The sequence below is a fragment of the Chaetura pelagica genome, unplaced genomic scaffold (genome assembly GCF_000747805.2).
Source record: "Chaetura pelagica isolate M959 unplaced genomic scaffold, ChaPel_1.0 scaffold1156, whole genome shotgun sequence".
NCBI lineage: Eukaryota > Metazoa > Chordata > Aves > Apodiformes > Apodidae > Chaetura > Chaetura pelagica.
Window position 1 is genome coordinate 134,604 of NW_009953556.1, and position 19,538 is coordinate 154,141.

The 19,538-nt window shown below is 36.8% G+C and overlaps 1 protein-coding gene across 1 annotated transcript in view; it reads right to left on the reverse strand.

The window, feature by feature from the left end:
• The window catches only part of LOC104390381 (inactive N-acetylated-alpha-linked acidic dipeptidase-like protein 2), a gene marked incomplete at its 5' end in the record, with an annotated part of 66,846 nt that overhangs the window by 10,576 nt on the left and 36,732 nt on the right, over nt 1–19,538 (reverse strand). Inside the window, 2 exons of the mRNA XM_009999494.1 lie at nt 798–996; nt 8,503–8,596. Of these exons, the coding sequence (XP_009997796.1) occupies nt 798–996; nt 8,503–8,596 (293 nt within the window). The remainder of the gene's footprint in view (nt 1–797; nt 997–8,502; nt 8,597–19,538) is intronic.

Consider the following 19,538-nt stretch of genomic DNA (forward strand, 5'->3'; position numbering starts at 1 on the left):
AGACAGTTTGCACAGAAGCACATGCAAACACTTTATTACTTCTCTTGGACAGACAGAGAGCCAGGCATTACTCAGGGCAGGCCTGGCCACTTCTTGCTTTTCAAACTTGTTTTAAGCTACTCGTTCCTGTAACCTTTTTTTTTTTTAAAAAAAAAAAAAAAAAATCTAGAGTGAGTGATACAGACTTGTAGACCTCTTTCTTAAAAAGAGAAAGATGGAATGATTATGACATCTTCAAATCAACCTGGGCAGTACAGCTGAATACATGTTAGAGAATAATTCTAAGCAGAGCCAAGATGTTTTGACTGACTAAGGTTCCCTCATTAACTCCACTGTACTGCCTTTGACTGATTGAAAGGCACCAAGAACACCATTATATAATGATGTCAAATAATGTGACACAGTATCTTGTACAGTTCTGAATCCTCAATGAACTGTAAAAAGTTTTAAATAAAATATAGGTGGAGTTTATCAAGCAGTATTAGACTTCAAAATATTTTTTTCTGAAAGCTTACTGAACCGTCTAACACAAGCATCTGTCACGCTGCCTTAGTTGCCATCACACTGTACATCTTGTTAGCAGTGATGTCATGACAGAAACACTACAGTGCTGCATTCTAATGATCTCTTGTACTATAATGAATTCATGTTTTCTGCAGAAAGGATGACATAGGAAAAAATAGCTTTAATCTTGGATAGTCACCAAGGTTTTTTTTTAAAGGGCATGACAGTATTGAAAACCAAGCAATGCAAAATCACCATTTAGGCTCAAGTGAAAAATGACTTGAAGGCCATACCTGTAAAGTCCTGGTGGAGCTCGATGAACCAGGAAGCTTTTCTCCAAGCTTTGTAGGACATCATTGAGCATCCTGACTCTGACAGGAGCTCGCTCCTTCGGGTCATTAGCTGGGCGCATCTCATCGGATTGGAACAATTCCACAGTGTCCCTCAGGTGTGAGGCCACTGCAAGCAGCTGAGGAACATCTACTTCATCACCTAATAAGTAAGAGCAAGACAGCTGCCAATGATTCAGAGACCATCACTTACTACTCCTTATTACAAATCAAAATTAATAGTCCAATTAAATTCTGAGCCTCTTTTCCCTTGCAAAAATTATGTAATGGATCAAAATCATTGTGCATTAGCTCTGATCTATTTTCCAAAGAAGATCAATTTGGGCTGTGATGTCTTAAGATCTAATAAGCTATGAGGAATGATTTTGGGGTACAGCTTGAAATGGACCATTGCAAAAACAGGCATGCAAAAAGCAATGGCTATAAATCAGTAATGATATGGTTTCCTTCTCAGACAGAATTTATTCAATGCCATTTGATGGTACCACTCCCAAGTTTGAAAGCTTGTGCTTGGATTTCACAGTAACTGCTGTATAGAAAATCGTAATATTCAAAGTTTAATTGAATTTTGTTCAACATTTTAGAATCTTAGAGGTTAACAGAAGGAATGTGAAATTGTTCCTCTTAATCACTTAAATCATATGCCAATAAGACAACTAACACTTTAATTAATATCCAAATGAATATTCTAATCCAGTCAATATTTTTAAAACTTTTTAAACTTGGAGTTTTAACTCTTAAGTTTTTTGTAATCCTACACAGACAGCAAAACAATAAAAGCCCACATCACCTTGGAGCACACCACACTTCTATTATTTGCCTGTTAGTAGTCCAGAGAGAAGGTGCTACATGAATTGGAGCACAGTGACAGGGCAGTCTTCCCACCTGCAGTGCAGATGAAGAGCATGGCCTCTTTCCCCAGTGTTTGTATGGACTGGGCTGATTTTTACAAGCACATGGAAAAAGAAAGCAGAGTCTGAACCTGATATAAAGTCGTAAGTAACATCAGTCAGCAAAAAAAATAAAATTCCAGGATGCAGAAATGACCTTCAAGGCCAAGATTCACTTTGCCTACCAAGGACAAGAAAACCAACTATCCATACATCTTTCAAATGACAAGTTAAACAAAACAAACCATTCAGCTTGAGAAGCTGAATGTACAAACTTAATTGTGATAATTGATCCAACACAAGTTAAATGAACACTAAAGTTCCTTGTCTAACATAAAGAGATCAAGAACAGTAAAATAAGAACATCAACAGATTTCTCAAACTATTTATGGATGGAGTCTGAAAGGTGAGCAAACAACAGGAATGGAAAAGCTAACAGGTACAACTGAGAAATTGAAGGAAACTCCTGAATATGACATACTCTCCCTCTCATATGGAAAAACAGATTTGCTATTGGATACATTTCAGCAAAGGGAAAGGAGTTAATGGGTTCCCATGCACTCCAGCCCATCAGATGACTAATGCATTCCAATCTAGCAAAACATGAAATGATCCAAAATACATGGAGAGATAGATGCTGGTGTGAGATAAAGTCAGACTTCCTAAGCTAGCAAGATAAATTTCAACGATGATCCAAAACTCTCTGTGGGAAGAGAAGTGAGAGAAGACAGTTTATCTCTGTTTTGGTTTGGGACAAGGTTGCTTTGTCAGTGGTTCTTGACCGATCCACCTTTCCCTAATTAGGATGGGTAACAGGCACTGCAGTACCTTGATGTACAGGATGGCTAACTTTATGACTTGAGTCTGGCATAGTTTAAAGTCTGATTATGATAGGTTGATTTCTCAGAAAAATATTCTCCAAGCATATATACTTAGTACATTTTGCAAAATATCAGTATCCTCAATTTCCAAATCTCAGGCAAACATCCTGTGCAGCTGAAGAATTTGTGACTGCCAGGCATATAATCCAGGCACCGTGCATTCCTCACCCTGGGACTTGTGTCAGTATGGATAAGTTTAAACTCACCCTGCTAGAAAGAATCCTTTGGTTTCAGCAAAGCACTTCATATTCCAAGTAATATACAATATTTATAATTTTATTTCTGAATATTATATAGACAACTGTAAGTGTCCACTAAATCTTTTCAATAGGGAAAGTGAGACAAAGGGAGAATACATTATTCTACATTTGGAAAGGAAGCCAACAAGGCCACACTTTAAAACATAAAAATCCCGTAAATGCTCTCACTCCTTCTCCACAGCACACGTGCCAGCTACACCTTCCTTCACAGTCATGAGTGAAAAGCACTGTTTACATCATGCTCTAAGCCAGCACTTGTTATAAAACAACCACCAGGGCCCTGTTTCAATACTTCAGTAAAAAAATCTGGAAGCACCTCTGGTTAGTGTTACCACAGGGAGCTAAGGACACAGCTTTAAGGGCACCAGTACTTTTTACCACTCCACACTGAACTTTACTGTTAAGGAAACTATGATTTACTTTTTTAGTTTGTTGCAAAGGTGGGAGCAGAAGGGCAAATAATTCTTGAAGAGAAGGATGTGTTAACTAATAACATCCTAAAAACCTCATGATGCTTCTACCTAGAAAAGAAAAAAAAACACTTGCAAGTGTTATTTCACTCAAGAGAAAACAATGCTACATTATTATATTTTGCATTATTTGTCCTTTTCTCTTTGGTATGAATCATGATTAATCATCTAAGCTAGCTGTTAAGCTCTTAAATAAAATTGCAAGTGCAAGAAAGTGACTCAAGAGTAGGTATACTCTTGATCAGAGAATTATGCTGTTGAATTTCATTACATTTGTTAAATGTAAGTGGATTTTACTCAGAAACAGGCTACACTAAATAAATATTTATTTTACAGACATTGAATACAATAGCCTTTCCCTGTGTTACTGATTGCTCTTTTGAAAAATACTGCTAGAGATTTAACATTTTAAAACCGTGTTTGTGCCCTCTGTTATGAATGTACTTGAATACCTACAGGAGAATGAACACAGTCAAATCCGGAGCTGAAGGCATGATGCTGGCTCTCCATGCAACTGAACATGTGTTTCCATGGAAGAGAAAGAAGAAATTGCTTCAGGTGTTGATTAGTGTACAAATTCAGGATCAGCTATGGTGTATTGTTATATTCACTAGGAAGATTTTCCATGCTGTGCAACATTGGATGATCAGACCTCACAGTGGAAAATCTGGATGGGAAAGCTTGTAAAAAGTACCCTAAAAGGAGGCAGAAACACAAATCCACGGGCATCCTCAGTGCATACAATATGTTGCCATAAGCTTCAATTTTGCTACCATGGCTGCTGTTGCCCAGGCAAACTAATCTGGTGTTGCTGCAAGAAGGTTCTTTTTCAGGAGGCTGTCATTATAAAGGGATGTTGTGACATATGATTATGCATGTCAATACAGAGGAAGCTATCAATGACTTCATACAGAGCTGCTGAAACATGTACAGCCTACTGATACTGAATAGACACTCATCCTTTCCCTTCATTACCAAATGCTATATCCATGGGAGATGTATTTTTTAATGTTTTTTTTTGTTTGTTTGTTGTTGGTTTTGGTTTGTTTGGGTTTTTTGTTTTGTTTTGTTTTTTTAAAGGCTGAGGAAAGGTTTTTCAGTATTAATATATAATATCCCTGAAAAGATACTGAAGACAAGATGTCAGTGTCATATCTACAGACAACTGACTGTTACATCTTTTACCTCTGTAGCAGTCAAGAATAATGGGTGGGAACAGTAAGGAAGGAAACTTTCTGAACATTACAGACAGAAGGAGAAAATAACTCTGAAAAGTACCCTAAGTGATCAGGAAAATATGGTCAAGTAGGTAAAATGATGCCAAGCTAGAAGCTGGCAGGAAGCCCTAAACAATGAGTATGCAGCCATCAAGTAAATGACAGAGAGATATTTCTGCATTGATTTTTTTTTTTTTTTTAAGGATGCAGAGCTTAGACTGATATTTTGAAAGGTACAGGTTGACCAGGACTGTGGAAAATCATGCAGACTTTCCTGGAAATGACTTATCATAAACCAGATTATTTTAAAACTTCTGATAGCACTGCCCACTTGTATCACCCCAAGTACTTCAGCTGCTGTAACAGCTGTACAACATCCATTCTGGGGAGAAGAAAGGGTCTAACTGATAGGAAGCAACACACAACTGATGCTGTGTCAGCCAAAGAGCTTTAAATCACAGTTCTTGCCCTCTCTATACTGGGAAAAATCATAAAATCTCACCCCCAGTTAACTGAATTTGTCTTCATAGGCCTTTCTCTGCCAGTACTTGTTAGAGATAGTTTACAGCTTATCCGATTTGCTTAACAGCTTCAGCAGCTGCTGATGAAAGCCACAGCTAGGGAATCTTAGGATGTGTGCCTAGTGCTACTCAGCCACAACCCAAGGCTGGGGCAACAGATACCAGTTTTTGCAAGGTCTGCATGAGTCTAGGCGAGCTCGGCGACTTGCAGTAATGAAAAAATCATAGAATCATACAGTGGTTTGGGTTGGAAGGGACCTTAAAGACCATCTAGATCCAACCTGCATAGGCAGAGACACTTCCCACTAGATCAGGCTGCTCAAAGCCTCATCCAACTCGGTCTTGAACACTTCCAGGGATGGTGCTTCCACTACTTCCCTGGGCAACCTGTTCCAGTGTCTCACCATCCTCACACTAAAGAACTTCTCCATGAGCTCCATGTCCTTCTTACGTTGGGGGCTCCAGAATATCAGTGTCTGCAGCAACCACACCCAAGTGAGAAACATGCCTCACACCAAACCTAGTTGCCTTTGGTTTTGTAAACTGTGTGATTGATTTTGGTTTTGCTGAGTCAGTCAGGTACAGAAAGGCTTTTGATCCTAATAAGACCCTTTAACACCTCCATCATCAGTCTCTGAAGCTTCCTGTAAGATATACTTAGTATAAAAGAGGCTCAAATGCAGTGCACAATAGGCTACAAGGAGCAACTCCAGACTGCACAGTCTAAAAGCATTCAGTGGATTATATGAATATGTTTTGAATAAAAATGCTTATATACATTCAAAATACTTATGTATAAATGCTTATACATTTGTACTTGCATATACATACAAAATGCTTCTACAGAAGTGCTTAAAAGAATCATTTGTATCATTCACAAATCAGATTTGACATCTTGTCTGCACCCTACCTCAAAAGTTAAATTGAGTTTTCGTAGCATGCAAGGCCTATTGAGTTGTTCTTGTATTTGAGTAAAGATTTGATTCAGTGGGTCTTGATTTTAAATGTATGAAAGGCACAAACACGGCACAATTGAAAGGTGTGGTTAATCAGAATACTTCAAACTGTCACCTAGTTCTGAATTTCTCTAAAATATCACATCTTTGACCAGATAGATAACAATCTGAACAGTCTCGGAGATGTGGATTTCAGTCTTGGAGCCCATATCATATAATTTGTGACCACAAGGTTTCCTTTTAAACATCAGAATATCAGCAGATGCACAAAAAGATATGTCCCTTCAGTCACAACTCTTCCTTGCAGGCAAACCCAAGAGCAGTAGCTTGTTTCCAAGAGTTCTGGTATATGCAGCTGGACAGAACACATATTGATCAGCAGTCATTTCCCCATCTTTCTGAGGAACAAGCCTTGAACCAGATGTTAATATGTTGTGGATAACATTTCCTATAACCTGCCATCCAACCTAACCTGAATGTAAGCAATGGTTTATAAAGTACTCAGTAACATCCTACTGAACTTACCAGAGCTGACAGTACTGATACCCACAGAAATACAAATTAAATCCTTTGATATTAACAAATATTAAGACACATACATCCTTTTGTGAGGACATCCAGGAAAAATTACTTGTCTTTTCAGATGTTCAGTGATTCCAGACCAATGCTAGCCTACTGACTCCTAGGTCTTGACAATGATGGATGTTAAGAGAGTAAAGAAAAGGTATCATACTTCTACAAATGTGTATTACAGTAAAGTGTTACTTTATACTGTAGGGACTCAATGAAATGCAGGGGCAACATCTCAAGATTGCAAAAATAATCTGAACATTTCAGATAAGATCTCACATTCTACTAGACTATATGTAAAGTTTTGGTGTGATTTTAATAGAACTTATACTTGTATCTAACAGATCAACTTGAGTTACATAAATGTATAAACAAATACCTTCAAACTGCCTTAGAACACTACAGATAATCTGTATCAGAGACACAATTGGAAATGAGGAAATAAAAACATGGTTTTGCTGATCTCACAGCTTTCAACTGTGAGATCCTAACAAGAGTATGCTTTAGAGCAGTCTTTCAGATTTCATGGGGGTTCATAAGAGATGCACCTTTTACCATTCTGTTTCAGTTCACTGAATTTGGACCAGAATACCAGCTTCTGAAATATCTCAGTTTGTACACACTCAAGGAATTATAAAAAGATTTAACCTTCAAGGACTAAGGATCTATGGGTCTTCCACATCCAGTCTACTTTTATCACTTAGAATGAAAGATGTATCTCATTTGAATACACTAAGATATGAGGAAACTGTAAGGGAAAAGGACAGAATTGGAGAAGGAAAATAGATGAGACTGAAGGAGAAAGCTTATATAGATGAGTGTCACTGGACACTGTCAGAATCTGTACATCCTCTTCCTCCCTAGTCCTCAGGAATGGAGCTAAGACAGATATTCTTTTCATAACTGATGAGTTACTATTCTTTTGTAGGCTAGATAGTAGCAGAGAACATCTCAGCAACACAATGAGTTTAGTACCTTGTTAACATCAATAGTTTTTCTATCAACTAGAGAAAAAACTAAAAAAAACAGCCCCCAGAAGCAAAGGGAATGCACAACTGCAGCCTTTAACTGTGTGATCTTAACAGCTCAGGCGAACGACTGTTGGCTTCACTGGGTTCTGTCTTCAACACAGGTCTCCTCCCCTCAGTCTTCTTTTCTTTTAAACTAAACAACCTCAGTTTCCTCAGCTGCTCCTTATAAGACTTGTTCTCTAAGCAAATCAAAGCATTCATCCTACATCTAGCAAACCAGAACCAGAGTCTAAAGGACTAAACTTGCATAATTTCGAAGTCACTTCTGTTTACTTTCTGCTAGGAATTTTTTTGTCCACCTCTCCAACCCCAAACCCATTGCTCCAAACACACCAAATCATTTTCAAATACTGAGTTTCCAGCATCTCAGTGCTTAATCAACTCAAACATGATGTGTCGATAAATTATGTTGCTTTGTCAGAACTGAAAAAGGAGCAGTCATTATGCTCTGCCAACATGGTGAGTTAGTGGAAAAACCAAACAAGCTGATGGTGAAAGGAGCCAAAGAGCAATGGGACTAGAAGCCCTCTCTTAAGTTGTACTGAACAAAGCCTTGAAGAGGATTAAAATCAAGTTCAGTCATAGAGGTGGTCATCTTTGGCTGGATTTATGAGATTTTAATAATAACTATCGCTTAACTGACATAGTAACATCAGAAGAAGTATAAACATTTTATGGCTTTATTTAGCAACAAAACTTGTCTTTAATTTCGCAACATATAATTACACCGTTCAACTAGTAAAATCATTGGCTATCATTCAACTGGAAATGGAAAATCTGTATCAGAGAGTAATTATCCTTTCCCCCCCCCTCTGTATTCATGGAGAATAATATTCCTTTAGCAAGAATTACCTTTAAGACTGTTCTGAACTTCTAATGCGACGTCGAGGGCATTAAACGGCAAAACCGGTTCATTGGCAATTTGCAAAGTCACTTGTCCTGTTAGCTGAAAAATACAAAAAAAACCACAAAAAAGGTCAAATGATTTCTAGCACTTCTTTTGGAATAGTGTATACTTTCATTACACTGGATTTTCAGGGAAAATGAATAAAACCCCAGAAACAAATCTTTGTGAAACAGAGTATGACCTATTGTCTTTCCAATGCAATATTAAAAACAGTTAAGACATTACAATTTATGACCACAAGATACCTGTGCAGTGCTCTTCTGAGGACCTAGGATATTGCAGGAGTTTCTGAAGGGCTAAGTTAAGACATTACAATTTATGACCACACACAAGATACCTGTGCAGTGCTCTTCTGAGAACCTAGGATATTGCAGGAGTTTCTGAAGGGCTTTATTTTCTAATAAAATGTCTCAACATTCTAAAAACAGCAATTAGGTTTATTGGTTTACTTAGTTATCTGCTTTTAGCTACTGGATTTGGAGAGTTAAAACAAGCAAAACAAAACAAAACTAAAATCATAGATGTAAAGGGCTTCAGATTAAGCCATACCTAAATGCAAGCTGACCTGAAAGTCTATGACTTTTGCAGAGCTATGAGATGCACACAGACATACAAGTCCAAACTGGGCAGAGCACCACGTTCTATCCCTAACTTAGGGGAAGATATTCCCAAATGAAAGGGTACTCAGTCCACTCCAGACTGAACATTAGCACCTGTCATGCAAATAGCATGAATGTTTATTTTCAGCAGATCCAGAGTTGAGGCCAGGGACTAACTTGCCTGAGTGCTTTTTGTCACTTATAGAAGATGGGCTCTCCAGCTCATGGCTTAGACAAACACACTGACAAAAACATGCAAAGAACTTTCATACATCTTCCACATATCCTGATACTGTGAAAAGGGAAAAAGTAGCTGTAGGGCTGTGCTCTAAAATGGAATGATGGCTGCAGGTAATGGTGATTGGGTTGATAAAAACGTGGACTGAACAGCATCATATTGTACAATACTTCCCAAGGTGTTGAGGGTGATAAAATAATATGTGTCCTTTAAAAGCAACACAGTCATTGCTACGCTGAAAGCAGCATTTTCATTGTACAATACAAAGTAGTAAGAAAAAACAACGGTCCTAAATAATATTAAAAATGTTAGAACAGCAATTGAAAAGGAAAACCATCTTCCAGGAAAGCTGAATGAATAGAGGGTAATAGCAGAAATTGATTTTTCCTGGAGAAAGATTTCTCAAAACTCAACAACATTTCTAAGAAAGCATTCAAGAAATACTTTATTTTTGACCTAGCTACACACTGATTCGGGTACAGAGACTGACGGAACATGCTGCATATGGGGCTGCAGCCTACACTGGAGCAGAGATGTACAGATGGAGCAGAGAGGAATTTGAACAGCTATGCAGTGCTACTGACACTGTTCAGGAACTGTTCTGTTACTGCAGTGTTTAGGAACGCAGAAGTATAGAAATAATGCTTCTTTTCTTAGGCAGGAAAGTGGCATTAAAAAGGAGAATAGCCTAGTAAACACCTTTCCTTTTCACCATTATCTTCTACAAAATCTGGCTTAATTTTTATAAATTCTTGCCTTATTTCTATTTCTTTCAAGCATTTTTATTTTCCTTTTGGTTACATAATACCAAAGTTGTTTTCTCTTTTCTGTTCAAATGAAGTTATACCATCAAAATCTTAGAACTGACTGAAGCATTTTGGAAACTTTATAGTATCACCATTTATAATCCTGCAGACCTCTGTGTGTTAGTGAACAGGTACTAGTGGTGTTTATTAAATCATGTACTTCATACGCTAATCTGGAAGAAATCAATCATACAATGGAAAGCTCAGAGCATTGATTTGAACAGAGAAAGTAATAATGCTGCAGAAGCATATATCAAACACACATAATAGAGCCAGACATAAAAAGCTACTGTTTTCTTATTTACAGCCTTATTTTTGGATATGCTGTTTCCCCTGAGTGCAACACTGAATATACATGGAAAATTAAGACGCGCTTCTGCACCCTTTTCCCTGTTATAAATGGTTCAGACTGACTACTGAATTATTAAATGAAATAATAAATTAGCTAAGAGTAGAGACAACAATTTTCTCATAAAGTGAAATGCTAAAGCAACGTAACTGATCCTGTTCCCATATTGAACTGGTAATAATACTAATGACAACTTCTCAAGTAACATTTATACATAATAATACGCACACACTAAACACAATAATTGATGTAACATTTTAACAATTAGAAACTCTAAAGAAAGAAATTATAGTTCAAATGCTAATTGATGCTGAAATGCTTTTCTTATATAATTTAAATTGAGAAAAAAAAAAAAAAAGAATAACATTTCCACTGCACTTGGCTTTGGGAAAGGTATTCTGCAATAATGTATTTGATGAACTTTCAATTACTTCAGAGATAAATATAAAACATTTGAATAATTGTAGAGTTATACTGGATATTGCAAAATAACTGAATATTCCAGGTTGGCTTATCACGGAATCTTAGGGGTTGGAAGGGACTTTGAGAGATCATCTAGTCCAACCTCCTTGACAGAGCAGGATAGAAAGGGGAAGGGAAGACTTAAAATTCAGGACACTAAAATGTGAAAGGTTCCACAGATTCAGTCTTGCATTTTGGGCATCTCCTGCAGGGACACATCTTAAACACTACCTGGTTTTACAGAAAGGGCATGCACGGACACCCATTTTCCATTCTGTCATGTAATGAGAAACTTAAAAGATCAATAAAATGAAAACATTTTTAGAGTATATGAAGATATGAAAATATTACGCTTGATAGAGATCAATCTGCTAGAATAAACATCAGCATGTACTATGCAGACAGTTTCTTTAACACAGATGTTCACACACCAGTTTTGATTTTTGGTTTATTTTTGTCTAGTGAGATTTGAAACTGTGTACTGTATCTAGGCTATGTAAACCTCAGTGGGTCTAAGTGTTGAGCCTTTAGGCCATTTTTAGCTACGTTAAGAGTGCTAAAATCTAAACAGACATCTCAGATCTCTTCATATGCCAAGTTACAAACAATATAAGTTAGAAAAATCAGGTAAACTGCCATGTTTATCTTTTTGTGAACACTGCTCTCACTAGTGCTGTACTCTAATTTTACCTGCTGGAATGAATTAGACAGGCTATTTGAAACCTGAATTGTGTAGTGGCAACTCCTTCGTATTTCAAGCCATGCACCTCTGCAAGGTACTTTCTCGTCTTTCCTTCATTCTAGATTTTTCAGGTTTGTATATAGATTTTTTTCTATTAATATTAACAATACTTCACCCTACTGATACCTGTGCACTTCTAGAGAAAACTCACATAAACATGGCACCTCTTCCTTCACACATTATCCATGCAGTAATTATGGAATAAATCTGTCTTTATTGAGATTCCCTCTCAGAACCACAACATTAGCAGTTTCAAATGTTAAAATAATCAGCATTTCCCCACCTCTCCACCCTGCAAAATTAAAGAAATATTTTTGATAATGCAGGCAAAACTTCCTGAATGGCTTTCTGCTGGTTCCCGCTGCCGCCCTCCGACTTCTTTCACCTTATCAGATTTTTTTTTAATTAAGCATGAGAAATGGAGTCTATTTAAATGAAATCTGTGCTTCCTTGGCAATAATATAATTTCAGCATCTAGTACTACTGGATGAATGTCAGTAATCATGAGTCTCAGAATAAATTAACAAGCATTTTTAATACCTGGATCTCAATTTACTGTAGAAAATTGTTTTGCATAAGCAGACTACACAGTTGTTTTTCTTATATTCATTACCTCACAAAAGAGTTAACTGACTCGCACAAGAAAAGTCAGAGGCAGGAGCATAAGAAAACAACTAATTCTTTGATCTTCTACTTTTCTGAAGAGCCATACTGACTTCATTAGACAAAGAAATAGAAATCTGGTCACAAACATGTTTGCTTTGCACTAAACCTGTTGACTTTTGAAAACAGAATTTCTCAACAGTTCAGTACTACCATATGTGTTTTTGTTCTTACTGAAATCTACCTTGGCACCAGGACATGTATTTACACTCCAGGTCAAATTATATTTTAGGGTATTTGACATTCAGTTCAATGTACTGTATTTTAGGTCAGCAGAGGGCTCTTGGAGAAAAGAGGTGAGCCTGGTGAACTAGGGCTTAGGAATTCATAACAGGTAGCTGTTTCTGACCAAGGAAAGTGGGAATCATATCTTAAAGCTTACAAATATTAAAAACTTTACTTCAGCACCTCCGTTGAGTTTTATTTACTCTCAGTATAGAAAATGCTGATCAGAAGTGACAGTGAACAAATCATGAGTTCTCCCTCTCTGCAAGCACCCTGTGCAGAGCAAGTAACATGTAACTATTTGCATTAGTATGGCAGACAGCATTAGGCATCCTGAAAGTTATATATGGAATATGCCCAAATTATGGTACCTTGGGCTGCTTACCCTGAAGTATCAATAATTCTATTTACATCACAATTTGCTACATTTTCTATATGGCATTGTGTAAATGAACTTGTACTCAACCTGATTTGTTTGGAACTGAGGTAGAGCAGTTTTATGTCTGTGCAGAACACAAGGGGTTAATACTTACACAGGAAGCCTGAAGTAACCTGTAAGGCACAGCTCCTTAAGAGGGCAGCTTAGCATCGTAGAAATGTAGCTAGAAAGGGAGAGCTTCTCAAGTGCTTTAGTCTTTTTACTGCACGTAAACAGAAACTACATATCTTTGAAGTATGCAGGTAAGTAGCAGTAATCTTGAGTAGATTTTCTAATTGTGAATTTCATATTTATGTAATTCAACTCTAGTGATAGCTAGGTAGAAAGAAAGTATCGAATTAACTCCCAGAAGTGCCAATAGATTCAAGTCTCTTGTTAAGTCACTCAGAATTTTCCCCAGTGTGGGTGGTTATGAGCACAAGAAAGGATAAACAGCATACTCTGCACAAAAAGCTTCACGAGCTCTGCATGAAGAGGTCACAACATGACAATACAAACCTTTACTTCATTACAAACCCTATTGCTAGATTTTTTTTAAAGAGAATTTTAAAGTTTGTTCTGGCGTTAATTCTTTTTTATCTCCTACTTTAAAGGCAGGTTGCTCTGGTTACCAGCTGCAGACTTTGAGAGTGACAAATACAAAAAGTTTTGCCTTAAAGCTGGATAATTAGCATACAGCATTCCCATAAACCAAGATACCACCATTGCATAGGAAGTGACCTTTCAAATGCTTTCATTTTCTGACCCACTTCAGGTATATCAGGAGGAGAGGAAACCAGTGCCAGATTCTTTTTAAGGCAGCCATGTTAACTGCCTGAAGCTGCTTACAGGCAGTTCTGAGGAAATAGACTTGGTTATCATTCTGGTAGGGAGACATACAAAACAATGTGAAGCAAAATTTATTTCCTCATGTGAGAGGTAAAGATCTCTGATAATGATCATGAACAGAAACTGTATCTTGGACAGGTCTTTACTACCTTAAACTAAAACGGTATAGCTTTTTAAAATTTTTATTTTATTTTCTTTATTTGCATGTGCAATACAGATATTTGAAGGATAAAACATGCAGCTGGCTAGGAGTGCACACCCTGTAGGACAAGAAATGTGAAGTATTTTTTCTGGTTTAAGCCATAAAGGGAAGTTTAAAGAAAAAAAAAAATAATCTCAGAATAACAAGACATTATCAGTGTGTAGTCTCCTGTGTACTGGCATGAAAATGCAGGAGGCTGTGATTAACAGCTGGGACATCAAGCTCTTCCATGCTACTAAAGGCCTTCAGTGTCTTTGCTACCAGTTAGAGAATCACCTTTCCCTGACTTACGTATCTGCATTTAAGACTCCAATCAGGATGTTAACACAACCAGCCTTCCTTACTCACAATACAGGATAATCAGAGCACAAGATAAGATTCAGTAAGATAACTGATAATTTTGTTAGCAGTTGCCAGATAGTCTTCTGGGTCCTGCTAGTCCATGACCCTCACAAGTCAGATAGTAATAACTAGCAGGTAAAATCAGCAGCAGTGCAAGTCTGCATTTAATCACCCAGGTTCACAAGCGCTCCACAGAAATACAGATCAGCCTAACAAACAGCATGTTTTCTTCCCACATGATTCAACATATAGGCATGAAGAAAAAAATCTTCCCAAATTAGGACCTATCCCAGGACTGTACATACAAGGACATCCAAGTACTTGCTAAGTTTCTATTTGATCTGTAAAGCTAGTCCTTATACTGAACCTGCAGGGCTCAGTCTGAAACTTGTGGTACTGTTAAAACTAGACAATAGTCAGCAGAGGAGCACAATAATAAAGAAATCTGCAATAGGAAGCTTCAACCACAGCTTTCAGTTTAGACCTCAATATCATCTGTTTAATCACTCCCCATTTAAAGAAATGGAATTGATTGGACTCCTAAAAAAAGTTTCTAATCACACTTCATCAGAATGTAATTATTATTCAAAGGAAACCGCATGTACTATTAGGCATGCTTAATTAAAATAATGCATATAATCTGCTTCAGTACCTAACAGTCATTCTCCTTGATGTTCATTATTCTTTTTCTTCTACTATTGTGAAAACACTTCTAAAAAATCCCAACTATTTTTCCTCATCTATCACCATTTCATTCATGTACTTCTTCAATATTAATGATCACAATATTGGGACACTGAGATGTGTTACTATGCCACCATCCATAACATGACCTTCAAAATGGGTCAGACCTGACTACGGAGATTTGTGAGAAGAAGAGGAAGAAATGCGTTAAACTACACTCTGTTTTGCCTGAATTTTGTTTGCAGTTATGATATCTGCTTAGTGGCCATACTGGAAGACTACTAGGCCGAAGTCAGCTCTTACAGGAAGACAGAAAGGATTTGGTGAGAACAATCAGGGACAATGGATGGAAGAAAATAAATCTAGGAGTTAAAGAACCCAAAGAAAAGCATCAATGAGGAGTTCAGGCAATGCTTTCCTGAGGAACTTGGAAAACTTGGGCAGTCAATTCAGTACAGACACAACAGAACAAGATTCATGTGAACATTACATATTAAAGTCTCCCTGTCCTTTCGAACTCAGGAAAGCTAAGCTGTTATATAGAGGAAAAAAAAAAATAATAATTCCTTTCTTGTCACGTCTTGATGCAAAGGTGCTTCTAATTTTCCCACCTAGGTCAACCTAATCAGTGAGGACTGGAGCACTGACAGTTCATTAAACATGACAGACTAGCCCTGAGGGAGAGACATTAGTGAACCAGTGCTGAGGATCCATGGGAAGCTGAAAATACAGAGTTTGCAGCATATAGTTCACAGAAAAGACCCAAAAACATTGACAGACATGTTCCTCCTCAGGGGAGAACTGGATGGCTACTATACTGAGAAAATCCCCAGACATCAAGATATACTGCAATACCCACAAATAAACTCAATCTCCTTGTTAGGCAATTACTTCATTTGGGTTAGATTCTGCTCTTGGATATAATTGCGTGGAAGTTACTAAGCCAGAAAGATACTTAAGCTTCTTACTGGTATCATAATACAAAGATTCAATTTCTGCTAATTTTTCACACACTTTTCAAGTCAGAATATTCAGTCTTCAACATATACAGTGCAAGATACATGGAATAAGAAGCAATCGGGTGCCCCACGTACTACCTATTTTAAATACGTTGTAAAACATCTCAATATGGGCAGAGAAGGAGTCAAGTTTTGCCTGAGTATTCCAAATATAAAGACAAGCATGGAGATCTGATGACTGTACTGAAAGCAGATGATAAAAGGGACATTGTTGAAGAGACTGCAGAGTGGAAGAGATGCGGTTTGAAAAAGGAAAAGACTTAGAAAGAAAAAACAAGTTGGAATTTCCTGCACAACATAAACAGGAGCCTGGGGAATTTCTGAAATAGATGACAACAACATTAAAAGGACAGCTGAGGAAGATCATTTTGGCAACAATACTATAGATGGACTGCAGGGAGAAAAAAAGACCTGCAAGGCAAATGTGTCAAGACAAAAGAAGTGTACAATGCAGTCAAGTGATTTGATCACGAGGCTAGGGAGAGAAGGATGGATTTTTAGAAATACTATGGAATGGAAATGCTTCAGACCGAAATCCTTAAAAATACATCCTTCAACATACTGTAATCAGTGTGTATTCTGCATAATTTTCCCATAATACGTAAAATTCCAAATAAATTGTCCTCTACACTGAAAAAGTACTGCAGAATACAGCATTGATGCATTGAGAACAAATAGGTGTGATTGCAAAGAGTATCCCAAGTGATACATGCATATACGCAAGTGTACAGAGATCAAAGAGAAAAACTAATTTCAATAGTCTTCTGAACAGACACTGGACACAGTATTAGATCAGACCACAATATTAGGACGGTTTTGGTAATATTTCTTTTACCTCCCCTTTTTTTACCTTCTTTTACCTCCAGCATCCCCCTGCACAATAACCACATGTCCCTGAGACACTGGTTTAACTATACACCTTCAATTGAGTTTATTGCTTTTTCTGCTCAAGTAACACGGTACATCTGCAGAAGAGGGGATGGAGGGGGAAACTAGCACCATTGAAACAGAGGGGTTTATTTGTGCAGAATATTACATTAAAAGAGCCCAGTAACTATCAGCAATTGTTAATCTTTAATTACAATAATAGCCATATTTAACGAGAAAAAAATAATTAGGTTATGCTCCAAACCATGAAAAAAGCTTTTTAATTGTCAGCCCTGCTAGTCTATAAAAGCCTTCACCCTGTTCATTCAGTTATTCTGCAGTTTATAATGATGTATATCAGAATTCTTTGATCTCAAAATAAAGTTTTTTTTTTACCAAAGAAATTACGAACACAGTAGTTCACAGGAATTCAAGTTTCCATGTAGACAATTAAAAGAAACAACCCAAAGTAATGTAATTAAGGAAAAGCTATTTTTTTTTAATAAGAGAAGGAAACAACTTTGTGAGTTGTCATTCTGAATTGTGGAACAGTTTGTCAAGTGGCAAAAGACCTCTCTCTTCAACAGTTAAATATAATCTAGGAAGAAAGGAAGTGTACTATACTGGAAGAAACAGACTAAATGACCTCAAAGTTCTTTACCTTCAGCTAATGAGTAGAGGTAGTTGAAATTTACCTTCAATTGGCACATGTTATCAAAATGATTCATAGTAGCTTATCCATGATATTTTTATTTCCATTCAGGAAAAGACAGCCAAGCAGCTTGTTACATCACAAAGTATGTCTAAATTAATGCAAATAAAAAGAACTGTGTGTATTGTACACTATGTTCAAGCATTACCTTAAATATTCAAGGACAGCAGAACTCTTAAAATAGTCTTGTGCCTTCCTGATTAAAAAGTGTGGCTGAAACCTTACTAAAAAGTAAGATTTCTAGCTCTGCTGCCTTTTGAGACACTATGACAGCTAAGATTAGTGAAACAGACAGTAATTTTAAAGTTATTAGTTTTTAAATTCTCAGAGTCATGCTTTAATAATTTTTAAGATCCAAAGAGTTGAGTAAGAATGGAAGCTTGAAATTCCACTACAACTATGGAAAATACAATAAAAAAGAGTCCAAGAAATACAATTATGGATCAGAGGAGATGTCAGAGTTTTACAACAGGGTATCATCCTCATTGCTTTGCTTTGTTCTGCTCTTGAGAAAATACAGCAAAGCATACACCCCCCAAAATGAAAAGTTTTGACATTCAGGACTTTGCTGCTGAAATCTACAAAACATGAAGGTTTTAATGAAATGCAACATATTTCAGCAGCATATGTCACATCTTTTCTAAGTAACATACTAAATAATGAACAGAACCCAGTTTTTAATTTAATTTATGCTCATAATCTCAAACTTACATATAAGTCTTAATAGCAACTAAGACAAAGAAAGCACAAGCAGCAAACACAATCATATTGCTGTCTGTATGGTGACATACTGAACATTACAGAATATGAAGAAAGACACTATGGAACTCTAAAAATGATTCCTTGACAGCTTCTGAAAAACAGCAAAAAGCTAATACCTGCCCAACAGCATGTCTGCTACATTTAGGACATAGTATCCTACTGAGTAGGAAAATTATCCCTAAACAAGAACTGGGTTGCTCTACAAAATTTCTCCACAGAAGCAGGGCAGCCAAACTATCAATTTAGTGAAAGAATATGGAGAATTACTTGTTATAATTTCTGCTTCTTTTTATCCTCTCCAAATTCTAGAACAGAGTAAAAGCACATAGTCTGAACTGTAAACAGAAAAAAAATAAAATTAATATTTCATGTACTTAGCAAAACCACATTTCCATTTTTGTGTTCTTCACCAAGATTGCTATTTCCTCTCTTTGGTTTCTAATATAATTTTGAATCACCTCAGAAACTACAAGAATCATTAAGAAATATATACAAAATATAAAATAATCTTCAGAAAAATGCAATTATGAGCAAAATAATCAAAGCCTTCAGATTTGCTGTTACTGCAAATAATAATGGTTTTCACAAGTTTTTTTGTGTAAATCTAAAAATAGCATCACTTCACTTCACTACTAGCTAATATATTGAGAAACAATTTACACACTTTAATATTTTTCAAAGGACTTGCTATTTTAACAACTTTGTATCTAAGTATTGGTCTCTTCTGCTTTTAAAGTTCACCAGACAAGCTTACCAGCAATTTATTGTGCTTACAAATGGAAGATGAAAAGTAGATTGTTAACATTAATTGATCCTCTGTTTCTGGACAGGCTGAAATATGGAATCACGGAATCAGGGAATTGCCGGAGTTGGAAGGGACCTCTAGAGATCATCTACTCCCAACTCCCCTGCAAAAGCAGCATCACCCAGAGCACATTACTCAACTTGTACTTTGGAAAAATCTAAGCTCTCTAAGGCATACTGTAATAAAATATCTTACAGAATGATTCAGTCTTATTTGGTGTGGCAGCACCCACAAAAA